Source organism: Conger conger, chromosome 11 (genome assembly GCF_963514075.1).
Source record: "Conger conger chromosome 11, fConCon1.1, whole genome shotgun sequence".
In the NCBI taxonomy this organism is placed as follows: domain Eukaryota; kingdom Metazoa; phylum Chordata; class Actinopteri; order Anguilliformes; family Congridae; genus Conger; species Conger conger.
The window spans coordinates 47,463,203-47,480,283 of record NC_083770.1 but is presented as its reverse complement, the minus strand read 5'-3'; the positions used below and the strand labels follow the sequence as shown (position 1 = coordinate 47,480,283).

The window sequence follows — 17,081 nt, the reverse complement described above, 5'->3', positions numbered from 1 at the left end:
CTCATTCACTGCCCTGAAGAGCGGCCGCTAGCCTTTGTCGTGTTTTAACAATGACGTTGGGGCTCTGTCCGCGGTTTCCGCAGTGGGCCCTTGTGCGCTGGAGTACACCAAGATGAAGACCGCCGACCACTTCTGGACGGACCCCTCGGCCGACGAGCTGGTCCAGAGGCACCGGATCCACAGCGCCTATTGCCGGCAGGACTCCCCCACCAAGCGGCCAGCCCTCTGTGTGAGTACCGCGCGCGGGTTGGGGGGGGGGGGGGGGGGTTCATTTTGGGCCTCCCAAAAGAATATCGCTCCGGGTCCCTCCTTTTTTAATAAAACAAATATTTTTTTGGTTCTCTTTTTTTTTTTTAAGAAATCCAGCTGTGCCGCCCACGCCCCAAACCCTCGAGCGTTCACCCCCCCCTTTCACCCCGCTAGCGGTGGCTCTGGGCACGGCCCCTGCGGCTCCTGACCAACTGTCACTCGTCCATTGAAATTTCTCTCATTCACTGAAAAACCCCCGATACGACATAATCGCCGTTAATGAATTCAATTTCGGCTTCATCCGCTGAACCGCCTGAGCTGAGGGTGGAACTGACTCCGGCCCCGCCGCCCTCGAGGGTCCTCCCTCCACTGTTCCCTCCATCGCTCCCGCTCACGCCTTCACTCGGGAGCGCTTGTCTCCGTCGGTGATTAACGCGCCATTACCGCCGTGAACTCCCTTTCCTTTCGTCTCTCCTCTCAAACGGGGGGAAAAGTCTTCCGCTGCTTCAAAGCTAATCCACCTCCAGCCGCCCCTCTCCCAAACTGGCGTGGCCCCCTCTTCACAAAGGCGGCGGCGGTGGTTTTCCAGAATCAGGGCGTACCGGCTTGCTGAGCCTGTGGAGGGTTGGGGGTGGACGGGGCGTAACGAGGGGTTTAGAGGCGCTCTTCGCCCGTTAGCGCTGACCCCCATAGCGCCGGGCTTTGTGCCGTGGTAATGCGCATCATTATCTCCCGCTCTCTCTCCACGCCAGACCGCCAACGCTCATGTAGCGTCGGGCCGTTCATCAGGAACACAAAGCGCTCTCAGCCGCGACGCCCTTAACTCCCTTTCCTTTATGTTCTTGCGCCGATATTCCGCATTATTTCAGGTCTTCGTCGACTGCGAGCGACGTCTGCGTGTGCCCCGTGCTGTGCGGCCTGATCTTCACCCGCGTACACTGCCTGTAGATCGTTCCTTCCTTATCGGAGCTGTTGAAACGCCACGGCACTGATTTACAGGAGGTGGTGATTCCAGTATCGATAAAGGCTGGATTCTCAACTGCTTTTGATAACCTTTCTGTGATTTCTGTTGTCACCTCTTTGTAAAATCTCCAACATGTTTTTTCATTTTATTTAAACTGTAAGAATAATTTCAGTTAATGGGAAATTTGCGTCATTGTCCCCTATAATATAAAGCGCAGTGTTACAGTGTCGTTGGTATGGTAGCTGCTGTGTGATTGTTGTAATAGGCTGTGGTGAATGAGTGAAAGCTGGTTGGTGAGCTGAGTGTGTTAACAGTGAGTCAGGGCACTGCAGTGGTGGTTGGTGTGCTGAGTGTGTTAACAGTGAGTCAGTGCACTGCAGTGGTGGTTGGTGTGCTGAGTGTGTTAACAGTGAGTCAGTGCACTGCAGTGGTGGTTGGTGAGCTGAGTGTGTTAACAGTGAGTCAGTGCACTGCAGTGGTGGTTGGTGTGCTGGGTGTGTTAACAGTGAGTCAGAGCACTGCAGTGGTGGTTGGTGAGCTGAGTGTGTTAACAGTGAGTCAGGGCACTGCAGTGGTGGTTGGTGTGCTGAGTGTGTTAACAGTGAGTCAGTGCACTGCAGTGGTGGTTGGTGTGCTGAGTGTGTTAACAGTGAGTCAGTGCACTGCAGTGGTGGTTGGTGAGCTGAGTGTGTTAACAGTGACTCAGGGCACTGCAGTGGTGGTTGGTGTGCTGAGTGTGTTAACAGTGAGTCAGTGCACTGCAGTGGTGGTTGGTGAGCTGAGTGTGTTAACAGTGAGTCAGTGCACTGCAGTGGTGGTTGGTGTGCTGAGTGTGTTAACAGTGAGTCAGTGCACTGCAGTGGTGGTTGGTGTGCTGAGTGTGTTAACAGTGAGTCAGTGCACTGCAGTGGCGGTTGGTGTGCTGAGTGTGTTAACAGTGAGTCAGTGCACTGCAGTGGTGGTTGGTGAGCTGAGTGTGTTAACAGTGAGTCAGTGCACTGCAGTGGTGGTTGGTGTGCTGAGTGTGTTAACAGTGAGTCAGTGCACTGCAGTGGTGGTTGGTGAGCTGAGTGTGTTAACAGTGAGTCAGCGCACTGCAGTGGTGGTTGGTGTGCTGGGTGTGTTAACAGTGAGTCAGTGCACTGCAGTGGTGGTTGGTGTGCTGAGTGTGTTAACAGTGAGTCAGTGCACTGCAGTGGTGGTTGGTGTGCTGAGTGTGTTAACAGTGACTCAGGGCACTGCAGTGGCGGTTGGTGTGCTGAGTGTGTTAACAGTGAGTCAGTGCACTGCAGTGGTGGTTGGTGAGCTGAGTGTGTTAACAGTGAGTCAGGGCACTGCAGTGGTGGTTGGTGTGCTGAGTGTGTTAACAGTGAGTCAGTGCACTGCAGTGGTGGTTGGTGTGCTGAGTGTGTTAACAGTGAGTCAGGGCACTGCAGTGGTGGTTGGTGAGCTGAGTGTGTTAACAGTGAGTCAGTGCACTGCAGTGGTGGTTGGTGAGCTGAGTGTGTTAACAGTGAGTCAGGGCACTGCAGTGGTGGTTGGTGTGCTGAGTGTGTTAACAGTGAGTCAGTGCACTGCAGTGGTGGTTGGTGTGCTGAGTGTGTTAACAGTGAGTCAGAGCACTGCAGTGGTGGTTGGTGAGCTCAAAATTGGTGGGGCAGAAAACTGATTAAACTGATTATTGGTCTTGACCTGTTTTCAATCATGTTCATTGATTATCAATGCAGTGATTCATTCACAGAATACTCCCGTAAGCCATTAGATAAAGCCAGCTCTCATCAATTAGACCATTTCAGTAACACAATTATTTTTATTTGCATTGGAATATTGAGCACGTTTTATCATACATGCTCTCACACTCAGAGGATATTCATGGCGAAAATCAACGCAGATTTCAAACAATCTTGAAGCTCAGGCTTTGTTATTGCTGGTTATGCTGAGAGCTAACACTGACGTTAGCAGGTAGAGTGGTGCATCTTTTATTGATAAGTGCACAGTGCCTGTGGTGATTAAAATGGATTATTCTACATTTAATTTATCTTTTAATCTCTCCATCACGATGTGAAGCTGCTGTGCGTTACTTGTCAATTGATTGTTAAAATCATTGGCCAGCTTGTTAATCAAGGAAATTGTTAATCAAGTTGTCAACTCACCAACAGCCACTGCTGAGCTGTGGAGCTGTAAAATGGCGTAACTGGTTCAGATCCAAATGAATCAACAGTTTGAGACCAATGTTAAACCGGTTGGTTACTGTTCGCTGGTAAAGTGTAAAACGGCAGTTACTGTTACTGGTGAACTGTTGAGCTGTAAAATGGCAGTTATGTTACTGTTCTCCGGTGAAGTTTAAAATGGCAGTTACTGTTACTGTTCGCTGGTGCAGTGTAAAATGGCGATTACTGTTACTCTTAAACCGTTGAGCTGTAAAATGGCGTGACTCGTTACCGTTCGGTGGTTCGCTGTACTGTTACCGTTTGCCGGTGAAGTCTAAAATGGCGGTTATTTTCACCGTTCGGCGGTGAAGTGTAAAATGGCGGTTGCTCTTCCTGCTCAGATCCAGAAGAGACACTCCAGCAGCAGCATGGATGAGCGTGCTTCGCCCTCCCCCTCGGCGCGGGACTACGTGGAGTCTCTGCACCAGAACTCCAGGGCCACACTGCTCTTCGGCAAGAACAACGTCCTTGTGCAGCCGGTACGTACCTCTCCCACCCTCACCCGAAGCGCCACGGCTTTCTGGAGGTTTAAAATGGTGGTTGTAGATCACGGTTGTCCTCCTCTGTAATTCACTTTGGTTTGTCAGACTATTTATACAAGAGTTTGTTTGTCGTTTATCCCCGGATGAACTTCATGATAAAGCCAGCCATTACGGCTGCACGATATGCTGAATCGTGATTTGTTTTAAACCATAAAAATGAGAAATAAATTCTTCTTTTCTCTGTAATCATACCTGATGTGGTAGTAAACAACCAAACATAAGGAGCCATGGCTAAATACTTTCGCAACAAACATCACTGATATCGAACGCTGATAAGACAGCCAATCAGCACTGATTAAACAAATCACGTGATCACATAGAAGCTGTACGACCTTGCTGCTGATTGGCTGTCCTATCAGCACCCAGGAGATATCAGTGATGTTTTTTCCAGGAGCCGTTTCACAAGGCCTCTGACAGTTGTTTACTATCGGGTATGATTAATCGTAAAAAATACCAAAGATCGCCTATAAGCACCTTGGTGGCGGTTATTCTTATTACGCATCAAATAAAAAATGGAATTTGATATATTGCACAGCCTTGCCAGCCTTATTTATGGTCTGTGTTGCATCCAAGCAAAAAGCACAGTGGAGTCCAAAAGTCTGAGACCACATTGAAAATATTGTTGGTTTTTTTCATGTAATCCTGGAAATAAACAGAAAGTTTTACTTCAGAGTTGCAAGTTATTTCAGAGCTTTGCAAGAACTACTCAAAGACCAAAGAAGAACAAGAGTGCTGCACAATTCATAACCTCCTGACCTCAACATTTATGGGGGCACTTGAAGACTGACAAAAGCCAAGCAATAACACCAATAGATGCTCTTTGCAACATTGTGGAATAATGCTCGGATAACATCAGGTTTTACACAAATTTGTGGAGTCCATGCCAGCTTGAGTGCACGTTGCCATTAAAGCAAAAGGTGGACATACAAAATATGAAGAAATTCTGAAATTAATGTCATTTTTTAAAAGAATCAACTTTTAACTCAAATTGTTATGCTGATAATATGAAAACATTTGTATGAAATTAGAAAATAATGCAAAATAGAAGCATTTTCACAAGTGGACCCAGACTTTTGGACCCCGCTGTACGTGTGGGGCGTGTAGTGATGCAGCTCACCCATGTGATGCCGTCTCTCTCCCAGAGGGATGATATGGAGGCTATCCCAGGGTACCTCAGTCTCCACCAGACCGCTGACATCATGACCCTGAAGTGGACGCCCAACCAGCTGATGAACGGCTCGGTGGGGGACCTTGATTACGAGAGGAGGTGAGGTCTCCTCCAGCCCGGAGACAGGGATCCGTCATCTCCTGCCCTCGTAATGTCACACAAAAACCCACAACCACTGCATTACTAGACAACCACTGCATTACTACACAATCACTGCATTACTACACAACCACTCCATTACTACACAATCACTACACAATCACTGCATTACTACACAATCACTGCATTACTGCACAACCACTGCATTCCTACACAATCACTGCGTTACTACACAATCACTGCATTACTACACAATCACTACACAACCACTCCATTACTACACAACCTCTCCATTACTACACAATCACTGCATTACTACACAATCACTGCATTACTACACAATCACTACACAACCACTCCATTACTACACAACCACTGATTACGGGCATTTATCAAGCCCTGTATGTGGGTATGTGTGCTTGTGTGTGTCTGTGTGTGTGTGCGAGAACATGTGTGTGTGCACGTGCATGTGTGTGCATATGTGTGTGTGTGTGTGTGTGTGTGTGTGTGTGTGTGCGTGTGTAGGTACGTGCGCTTGTGTGCGTGTGCGTGTGTAGGTACGTGCGCTTGTGTGTGTGTGCGTGTGTGTGTGTACGTGTGCATGTCTGTGACTATAATAACATTGTTCAGCACATAGAAAAGTGTGGCCCTTTGAACATAAAGGTTAGCGATGGCAGCTGTGTGGAGTGTGAATTGACTGTGCGTGGGTGTGGGGACTGCTCTGGGCTATCGGCATCCTGTCTGGAGCTTGTGGTCTCCGGGTTTCTTGCCAGGGCTGATTTTAATTGCGGTTTATAGTCAACACAGTCAGCAGCTGTAAAAGAAGCTTCATTGATTTTTACAGTGTTTATTCACAGGTCCTTGGCACACTATCTTAAATAGAACACTGTTCAAAGGCTTGAAGCCTCTTGCCTGCAAAATCTGGGGCGCCATTACATTCGTAGTAACGGTAATTTCATTAGTACCGAAGCTAATTAGTGGTATTCATTTTTTTTTTTTTTTGTCTTGCAGCTGTAACTGTGGTACTGCAGTCTGAATGGATTTCATAACATTTCAGAACAAAAGGAAACTCTGGGACTGTTCAGTTATCCAGTTATAGGTATTTTATGGCATAGTCAGTGTACAATTAGCAAGATGAAGCCGTTGCGTTACATAACATAACATAACATAAGGCATGATTGGGGACAGAAGGCTCTGCCTTAAATGGTGATGCAGAAACGAATAAACCATCGAGCTGCATATAGATTTTTCCTGAAAAGGAGCATAGTCTCCTTCACATGGTGGTTGTGATAGGTATAAATTGAAAGCAGAATATATGACAAGCGTCATAAATATGGCAGGGAATTGATTGGAAAACGAGAGTCAGCTTGAGGATGTGTGCAACTCAACAACCAAAATAAAGAGTGTTGTAATAAGTGACGTTTCTCGTCTCTCATCCCCAGTTTGACATGTTTTTCTCAGACGGAGGCTGTAAAATGTCGCTGGCACAGGATGTTTCTTTTGTAAATCAATTTCCACCACTCCAGTAAGCCCGTTGAGCTGAGATGTGTCAGCTTTTAATCTATTTGAGAGTCTTGTATGCATCTGTTGATTTTATTTATTTATTTATTTATTTTAGCAAACATATTCTGGACTGCTGTTTCTCTTCAATAACTGTGTCAAGCTTCATATTGGAACCCAAGCCTATGGGGTGCCAAATGTAACATAAAATGGTAACATTTTTTCCATGCATTTTATTTCTAATGAAAAAACGTCCCTTTTCCCTACGTCTATTACCTATGAAATAACATTAAATGTGCTATCCCAAAATGATATATTAGCAACCTATTTTATTATTTCTTGATTTTTAAGATTTAACTCAATATTTATTTAAAGGTACCATTTAGCTAAATGTAGGATACATTTGAAACATTTAGCTAAATAAATTAAACAACCTTTCTCACCAAGGCAGAGCGCATGTTTCATGCATCCATCCGATCGACATGTTGCCACATTTTCTCCTGTAAACCGCAGTGTTTGTGTTCATTGACAGGGCAGGGTGGAGAAAGACAGTGTAGTCTCAGCTTTGATTAATTGTGCCAATCTTAGACCTGAAGGCAGTGAGATATTCTCACGTATCCAGTAAGATATTTCCTGAGCCGTTGTCACCGTACAGACACAGTGAAGCTTATTTTAGTCATCAGCAGCGTGCCGTTGGATGTCTGCAGCTTGCTCTGGCTGTGACGGGTTTCTAATCCTTTTATGTAGAGATGCTGGAATGTCTCTCGCTATTTTCCTGTTGAGAAAATTTATACCCATTGTTGGTGGGGAAACAGCATAATGAGCTGTGTGAAAGCTGATATAATAAGCATTTTGAATATTTTCAGGCTGCTTATTAATTTAGCATTCGCCAGGCAGCTCTGCAAAACAGGTCATGTTTATTGTTGTTTTGCGGGTGTTATATGGGTCTGCAGCTTTTGGTCAATCATCCAGAAAATGGCGCTTTGAAGAGAAAATATGAAATGGGGGAAAATGTGCCAGACTGCCGGGGGAGGGAAGTGGCCCTCTCCATTTCCTGTGACTTAAAGAACAAAGCTGTGTAAAATACTTAATTTCCCCTCTTTTTAGGCTTGTCTGTGTCTAATGTGCTCTCTTCCAGTGTTTACTGGGACTATGCCATGACCATCCGCCTGGAAGAGATCGTGTATTTGCACTGTCATCAGCAGGGTAGGACGTCACATGACTGTATGACTCATACACAGTTAATAATAATTTGTTATTTAGCTGATGCTTTTAGTTTTTTTTACTGACAGTTGATGAGGCTAAGCAAGGGACAATCCTCCCTGGAGCAATGTGGGGTTGAGGGCCTTGCTCAAGGGCCCAACGGCTGTGCGGATGTCAGTATGGCTATGCCGGGGCTTGAACCAGCAACCTTTCGGGTCCCCGTCACGTACCTTAACCACTACGCTACAGGCTGCCCCTGTTAAAACTCAATGGTCAGCTTTATAAAATCCCCCTAAACCTGAAGACATCAATAATAGCATAACAATAGCACTCAACAATTAACTGGTCAATTAAAGCAGTTCACATTCTGTACCTGGTTTCTTGGGTCTGAACTGACTGTTGATTTTAAGGTAAAAACAAATATCAGCCACTGTCCTGCTCTCCAGGAGCAAGATTAGGCCTGATGTACAGTGTGTACGCTGTGCATGACTAAACTTACAAAAAATTGCTTTCAGCAGTCAGGGTACTTACTGAATTTATCTCCTTCTCTCCAAACCTGAGATGCTTTACTGATATAACGAGGTCCTAAATGGAACCCGTGGTGTACTAAAACTTCTATTGATACTGGTCATCATTTATACATTCATTGCTTTATACGTGCATTATTCCACTCTCTTATAATTAATTTATTCTGTATAATTCCAGGCCTGTATGAATGTGGTGTATTGAACATTTGCCTTAATTATACTGAAGGCTAATATATTCAGCTTTTATTATAAATTCTAATCATCATTTTATTTTCTGTCCGCTGTGGTAGCTCTTAAAAGGCAGTCATCAGAAGTTGAATGGCTCTCTCTAATGTTTTAGCATGACAATGCAGTGGGTGAAGAGAAATGGCTGTCGCTGACCAGTAATTGCTTTCCAAGGTTCCCCTTTAACAGGTTTGCAGTTGGCCACTTCATGAGTAACATTAGTCAAATTTAAGACGAGTGAAAGTGCTTCACCATTCTCTCTGTGCCCACGTACTGTATGGGCAACAAATATATCTTGTTACATTTATGATGTACAAAATATGAAATACCTAAAAAGTGAAATGGGCGTCCATCTATAATTAATTATAAACTTCACTCACAGCTGTGAATGGACTACATGCAGCTTCGCTGGTGGCACATAGGCGTAAACTGTACAAAAATTGTGGTGAGCAGTTTTATATGTGATATGAGTGCATGCAAATATTTCATATACACTCACTGAGCACTGACCTGGCACACTCACTTGTTAATGCAAATATTTAATAAGCCAATCATGTATCGGCAGCTAAATGCACGCAGACATGGTCAAGAGGTTCAGCTGTTTTGCAGACCAAATGTCAGAATGGGTAAGAAATGAGATGGGGTGGTTTGAATATCTCAGAAACTGCTGATCTCCTGGGGGTTTTAAAGCACAACGGTCTCTACGGTTTGCTGAGACGAAAGGCAAAAAAACATCCGGTGAGCATCAGTTGTGCGGGCAAAAAGACACCTTGTTAACGAGAGAGATCAGTGGAGAAGGGCCAGACTGGTCAAAGCCGACAGGAAGGTGACCTGAATTGGGCAAATGACCTGCCTAAATTCACTCTATGTATTTGAAACACTGCTTCGCTGTGTATATTGTGTCGGGAATATAGTGGTAGTGGTTAAGGTACATGACTGGGACCCGCAAGGTCGGTGGTTCGATCTCCGGTGCAGCTACAATAAGATCCACACAGCCGTTGGGCCATTGGGCAAGGCCCTTAACCCTGCATTGCTCCAGGGGAGGATTGTCTCCTGCTTAGTCTAATCAACTGTAAGTTGCTTAGGATAAAAGCGTCTGCCAAATGACATGTAATGTAATGTAATGTTTCTGCACGTGTTCATAGAGGTCTGAACACACGTCTCTTTCCTTGTTTCCTCACGGGGGCCTCCTTGTTCCCCCAGTGGACAGCGGGGGCACCGTGGTTCTGGTGAGCCAGGACGGGATCCAGCGGCCCCCCCTCCGCTTCCCCAGGGGGGGGCACCTCCTGCAGTTCCTGTCCTGCCTGGAGAACGGCCTCCTGCCCCACGGCCAGCTGGACCCGCCCCTCTGGTCCCAGAGGGGAAAGGTGGGTGTGGAGTGGGGGATGGATGCTCGAACCTCCAGTCCAAATCCGGCGCCCTGGGTTTTTCTTTTTCTCCCAGGTTCATCGACTGAGCAGTTAGTGCTCCTGATTGGCCAGGCTGTCTGCACACCTGTCTCCCGGGTAAAGGGAGGGGCGGAAAACACGCAGCCCTTCAGCCCGTTCAGGAACAGGGTATCAGGAATTTCGCACAGGACCGCAAAGTCTGCACGTTGTCGTCCAAGCCTGCATGCATCCCCACACTGTCATGGGGAAAGAAACAAAATGTCTCCTCATGACAATTGTGCCCCTGGGTCCCTTGCATAAAGAAAATATCCCAAAAATACCTCACTGAAGACCTCTCAGATATCTCCTCATGTCCTGGTCCAGTTCCTTGTGTGGTCATTCTCCCGCCATCTCCCCTCGTTCTTAGATTAAAAGGAGTCCTTCTGCTCGCTCTCTCCTTCACCGCGGCCACTGTCTTCATTAGCCGCAACCCTCGACCCGAGGACTATTAATCTCATCGACATGAGAATCCTCCGCTCACCCGTCCTACCGATCGGTGAATTAAAGACAGAGAAGCAATAAAGCGCAACATCAGGATCTCCTTACAGTGAGAGTGTCTCGAGTCTGATGTCATTCCTTCCCGCTGGTGAGGAACTGATGACTTGCTGTACCCGTGCGAAAACATCCGTCTGAAATGCGATTAGATATTTCGGAATATCTCTCCGCCCTGGGGCGAACCGATCCACACTGTACGATGTTAAAAGTTTTATTGGCCTTTATTAACGAGCGTTCTCAGACACCCCTCACTTGGATCCGGCGAATCCAATTTAGTTGTCACGGGAGACTAATGTGCGGGTCGTTCCTCTGTGTGAAAATGGGGAGGTCGCCCGGAATTTGACTGGCGCAGTTTTTTCCCCGATATCATTTCCTATCCGTAGCCCGTCGCAGATTTGATTGGATGTCACTGTACTTGGTTGGCTGTTATTATTTTGGTTGGCTGAGATGATTATTTATTGCCTTTTTTCTGTGCTGTACGTCTATTTCCCTGTGAGGACTGAAAACAAAGGCAGAATTTTTACTTTATTGCAGTTATACCCCGGCCACCGGGCCTTTTGTCACATTGCGTTGGGCGTACGTTCACTGCTGTCGTGTTGCTTTTCTTTTAGAACATTAAACAGGGGTGCCAAAAAAAACACTGGAAACTTCTATCAATACTTTGGTCATGATACTTCATTGATATTCCGTTGATATTTTGGTGAAAATGATCTGGTGAACGAACATTCTCCACATTTGGCATTGACAATTGCTTAAAGGTACAATAGGTAAGATTTTTGTGTTAAAACCTTGTTACAAGACCATTGTAAATCCCTTCCTATCATTGAAAAAGGCTCACTGACATGTTGACTCACCCACTGCCTGTGTTTATAGTCCTTCAATTCGGGTTTCAAAATATACAGTTGGCGGCCTGACAACTCTGTACCAAAACATTGTATAACTGTACAATAATTCAAGCTCATTGGTTGAAAATTGGTTCCAATTGCCACAGCCAACGGCGTTTCGACATCAGCGCGTTTACAGAGAAGGGCAAGGGATAAACAGTGCTGTGGTTTGAGGGTGTTTGTTGCTGATATTCCTCTCTTGACCAAAGTCTGAAATGACCCATCGTACCTTTAACGGTTGCGATATGAAATGGGTGGCTGAATACCTGCAGGTTTTTTTGTTGTTGTTGATGTTGTTGTTGTTGCTAAGGCTAGGCTAGGCCGGGCCCCAGCTGCGGCCTTAGAGCCTTGATGAAGATGAGAGGCCAATTCAAGTGGGAATTGAAGCCTGAGGCCTGTGTTGCCACGGGGAACGGGGAGACGCTGAATAGGACGCAGAGAGAGTAATGAATGGGGCCGGCGTTCTGCGGCAGAGGCTCGATTACGCCGCATTACGCCGCACGCCGTCCGCTCTGGCGGCGAACAGGTGCCCCGAATATCTTCATCAGCTCCCAATTTCACCCCGGTCTCTCATCTCATCGTACGCTGTGCACTGGCTGAGTGTTTCTCTGGCGGTTTCCCCGCTTTAACGGATGGCGTCATTACGAGTGTGTCGTGAGCGTCTGGTGATGTATCTCAGTGAGGGCCGAGTGGCAATACAACACAACGACAGGATCTCCTTACAGTGAGAGTGTTTCGAGTTTGATATCGTCCTTACTGCCGGCGAAGAGCTAATGACCAGATATTTCTGCGGGAAACATCCATCTGAGATGCGTGGAGATGTTTGAGAATATCTCGCGGCCCGATCGATTGGGGGCAGCCCGGGCCACTCGATTGCAGTGACGGGGAAACGGAAGTAGAGGTTTTTCTCGTTTCTTTTTTCCCCGCAGGGAAAGGTTTTCCCGAAGCTGCGGAAGAGATGTCCGCAGGGCTCCTCCGACTCCGTCTCGGACAAGGAGGAGGACGAGGCCACGGACTACGTCTTCCGCATCCTGCTCCCTGGCAGCCAATCAGAGTTCGGTGAGCGATGACGTTCCTCCCGCTCCGCCCGGGAACCGCGTTTACCACCACCGTTACCCTCTCCCTCCTCCATGTCTGTTCGCGTTTGAGTTGGTTTTTATTTTATGACTGTACTGCAGGGGGTGCGGTCCTGGAGGGCCGATCTACGTGCTGGTTCTTCGTTCCAACCAGTTACCTTAATTTTAGTTTTCAGACCGCTTTGTAAACTATGCTGGTTCACTCCTGTACTGGATCAGTAAAATCTTTAGGATACACCTTCAGTCTGTGACTGTAGCTGGTGCTTATACGCATATCAGATTTAGACATGATTGAGCGAATGAAATAATTAAGGGGCGGCATTGCCTCGGGCGGTCGTCTGCCAATCGGAGGGTTGCCGGTTTAATCCCGCCCTTGGGGTGTCGAAGTGTCCCTGAGCAAGACACCTAACCCCTAAATGCTCCTGACGAGCTGGTTGGTGTCGTGCATGGCAGCCAATGGTGTGTGATTGTGTGTATGAATGGGTGAATGAGATGCATCAATAAAGGCGCTTTATAAATTCTTTGGATAAAGGCGCTATATAAATTCCAACCATTTACCATTTACCATTAAGAGCAAAAGTTGCCGGAAAATCCTGGAACAGATCGGCCCTTGCTGTGCACCCCTGCTGTACTGCATTGTCATTGTTTTACTTCACCTGAGCGTTTACTGAGCGTTTACTGAGCGTTTACTGAGCGTTTTCCGTCATTATTTGTTTCAGTTACCATTGCCCACCCTACCCTCCCCCCCCCGGGCGCGCCCCCCCTGTCCCGCTCAGTCTCCCTGCACCAGTGGAGGCGGCCCCCTCAGAGGTCCTGGACCCTGGTGGTCCCCAAACGGTCCTGCAGCTACCCGGGACCGCCCCCAGGCTCCGACGTGCACGGCTGTAATGTTGTCTTTGTCACGTGTCCGTGCGCCAGCGCAGCGCTTGCTATTGCCGCTGCTTCAGCCCGCCCAAATGTTCAACGGGTGTGTCCGCCCCGCCCCGGTCGCCCATTCACCCGCCCTGATCCGCCCTGATCCGCCCTGTACCCGCCCCCCATCCCCCCCATCACGCCACCCCTCCCCCAGCCGCTCACTCCTGCCCCAGCCCCGTCTCTGTGTATCCTGCTGTAGCTGTGGGGAATCCAGGGTAATCCGTTCAACCCGGGACATAACGTGGACAAACGTTTTCAGAATCAAAAAAGGAAAAAAAAGGAGAAATCAAATAGATTTTTTTTTTTATTCCACTCACAAATCTCCAGTCTCTACGAAATTGCTTTCATTTTGGGTCATTCAACTGAAAAAAAGAACACTCCGGCCGCAACAGGGAGAAATGTACGTAATTCGCAGATTTGTGAACGGAGCTAACATAGACTTAGGATCCTTCTACCAGACAGACTTTTGTTCACGTCTCGGTGATTTTTGCTCAATTTTCCCAGCCTGTCATTTTTTCGGCTTCGGGGGTTTTGTCTCCTATCAGCACATAATGATGCGGTTCGGATTCATCCGCCGGTCCAGCTCAATGTAATTCAGCCCTGATTGGCTCTAGGGAATCGGCTTCAGCATTGCGGAAATTTGTGATTCTGCTGGTGGTGCTACAGTCTGTGCGGCTTGCTAGCGGAGAACAGCCTAGAACAGTCAGGCCGCGTGCGCCCTGCTGACTGGGGTGTGTCGTGTGGGGCAGGTACGCCGGACCTGATGGACCAGGGCGCGAATATGTGGCACCCCACCCCCAGGAAGTCCTCCTGCTCCTCCTGCTCGCAGAGCGGGTCGTCCGACGGAGGACCTCCCAACGGGTGCAACCACGAGAGGTCAGAGGTCAACCCCAGACCCCGTCACCTTACATCCCACACACACACACACACACACACACACACGCGGTCACAAGGCTACGCCATCGAAGGTCTGGTCAAACCAGATGGCGATCTCTGTATTCTTAACCTGGAATGTTCTGTCTCTGTTGTTGTCTGCGAGCACTAATGCGCTGGCTCGTAATGAATATTTATGAAAGGATGTCTGCAGACAGGACCATCTGTAGTTAGCATATCAGGACCCATAGTATTGGAGCCTGCTGTTGTTGCACACAACTCCTGGCAACAGGATTATATAACCAGGGTCGAGACATTACTGTCTGCACGTGTGTGTGTGTGTGTGTGTGTGTGTGTATACATTTGTGCATGCGTGTGTGTGTGTGTGTGTGTGTGTGTATACATTTGTGCGTGTGTGTGTGTGTGTGCGTGCGTGCGTGTGTGTGCGTGTGTGCGTGCGTGTGAGTGTGTGTGTGTGTGTGTGTATACATTTGTGCATGCGTGTGTGTGTGTGTGTGTGTGTGTGTAAAAGGGGAGATTCTGCTTTAATTTGAGTGTTTAACCTTTGCAGGGCTCCGCTGAAGCTCCTCTGTGATAACATGAAGTATCAGATCATTTCCCGGGCGTTCTACGGCTGTATGTACACGCTTACTTCCTACTAACTAAGCAGCTAAATGCTCAAACAATAAACACAATAAATGCTAATAAAATGCTAATGCTAAAAAAGTAACTCTCCCAGTAACTGCCGGCTAATCTTGTCTACCACATACATAAGTAACAAGGACCAGTCAATAATATGCAAATTTTCATTTATTCCTGCGAATATTGAGTGCTTACTTGTTCCAACACGAAGGATCATAATTACCAATTTAGTAGCTGTGTCCCTTGATGATGTGTTCCATCTAAAGGAAGGCGTGTTTCTAATTACTGCTGTTAATTGCTCATTGTTGATTGGGTGTAGACTACTGTTTGGTGTCCAATGCTGAATGCTAGTGATGGTTGAATGACGTTTCATGAATCCTGCAAAAGGTGGAGCAAAGATGAGCTCTCAATCACATTTGTTTGGACAAATCAAAAGGCTTGGTTCTCCATATCAACGCACAATTATTGCCCTTATGGAAATATGAATGAATATATGTATGTTTTTTTGCGGGTTCAAACTGTTGAGTTACCAGAAGCATATTGTAGCTCCACCCATTTTCTTGGGTACCTGGAATCTCACTGTGTTTCCTTTGCTCCCCCAAATCCCACCCCGACCCCCCCAAACCCCCCACCGACCCCCCCAAACCCCCCACCCGACCCCCCCAAACCCCCCACCTGACCCCTCCAAACCCCCCACCCAACCCCCCCAAACCCCTCCAAACCCCCCACCCGACCCCTCCAAACCCCCCACCCGACCCCTCCAAACCCCCCACCCGACCCCCCCAAACCCCTCCAAACCCCCCACCCGACCCCTCCAAACCCCCCACCCGACCCCTCCATACCCCTCCAAACCCCCCACCCGACCCCCCCATACCCCCCAGGGCTGGCTTACTGCCGTCACTTATCCACGGTGCGCACGCACCTCTCCGCGCTGGTCAACCACGCCATCGTGGACCCGGACGTCCCGTGCAACGCCTACGGGGGCCTGACTGTGGAGGTGTGGCAGCGCTTCATGGAGGACTGCAGCGTAAGAGCCCCGTCCCCCCCTCTCTCTGCTCCCCGCTCCCTACGCTCCCCGCTCTCCCCTCTCTCCGCTCCCCGCTCCCTCCACTCTCTCCACTCCCCCCTCTCTCCGCTCTCCGCTCTCTCTGCTCTCTCTCCGCTCCCCGCTCTCTCTCCGCTCTCCCCGCTCGGGAGAGCGTGCGGCCGTCCGTTGAGCGCGTCTCGTCACCGAGCCGCCGCGGCCTCTTGAATATTCAGCGCTGTTTATCCTCCCCTCGCTAATTGCATTTCTCACATTCTTCTCCACACAAGCATATGCAGGCATGACTAATGCCGCCCCACGGTGCCAGCAAGGGACATTTTGTATTGAAACGAGATGAAGTCACTTCATTAACCAATAGGGTTCCTTTTGTTGTGCGTTTTTCCCCTGTACTGCTTGCGATAATACGCTTGGACTATTTACTAATGAAAAACAAGGGTTTCTGTACTCATTTGGATTGGATGCTAATCAAAAAAGAAAAAGAAAAAAAAAGGTGTTGGAAACTAATCGGAGAGCAGTTCTACGGATTAAGATCAATGTTGCCAATGCAAAACGGCCAAACTGACGCCCGCTGGTGCACAGCAGTTTTGAAGGTTAATTAAGACAGCAGGGAATTTAGCATGTGAAAGCAGTAGGAAGTCAACCATTTGCGAGGGAGGGAGGGAGGGAAGGCAAAATGTGTGTGCTGCATATTTTCACTTTATGCGTGTCAGCCTATGGTTGTGAAAGACACAGAACAAGAATGAGATCTTGAATGAGAATTTTTTCTGAAAAAAAAAAAAAACGACATCCGCTGGTGAATCCACATCCACAAGAAAGAGAGAGTGCATATTTCCAATGTATAATGCAGTACTCTCTCACCTAACACCCCCCCCCCCCCCCCTTGCAGGCCTACGAGGAGCAGGAGCTGCTACGCCTGGTCTACTTTGGGGGGGTGGACCCCTCACTGCGCAAGGACGTCTGGCCCTTCCTGCTGGGGCACTACCAGTTTGGCATGTCCGAGGCGGACAGGAAGGAGGTTTGTGTGGGGTTCCAGCTCC

At 48.0% G+C, this 17,081-nt stretch overlaps 1 protein-coding gene across 1 annotated transcript in view; it reads left to right on the top strand.

The window, feature by feature from the left end:
- The window catches only part of sgsm1a (small G protein signaling modulator 1a), a 65,495-nt gene that overhangs the window by 38,358 nt on the left and 10,056 nt on the right, over positions 1-17,081 (top strand). Inside the window, exons 8-17 of the mRNA XM_061259482.1 lie at positions 84-229; positions 3,765-3,902; positions 5,108-5,232; positions 7,871-7,938; positions 9,891-10,054; positions 12,423-12,552; positions 14,234-14,360; positions 14,929-14,993; positions 15,881-16,026; positions 16,931-17,059. Of these exons, the coding sequence (XP_061115466.1) occupies positions 84-229; positions 3,765-3,902; positions 5,108-5,232; positions 7,871-7,938; positions 9,891-10,054; positions 12,423-12,552; positions 14,234-14,360; positions 14,929-14,993; positions 15,881-16,026; positions 16,931-17,059 (1,238 nt within the window). The remainder of the gene's footprint in view (positions 1-83; positions 230-3,764; positions 3,903-5,107; positions 5,233-7,870; positions 7,939-9,890; positions 10,055-12,422; positions 12,553-14,233; positions 14,361-14,928; positions 14,994-15,880; positions 16,027-16,930; positions 17,060-17,081) is intronic.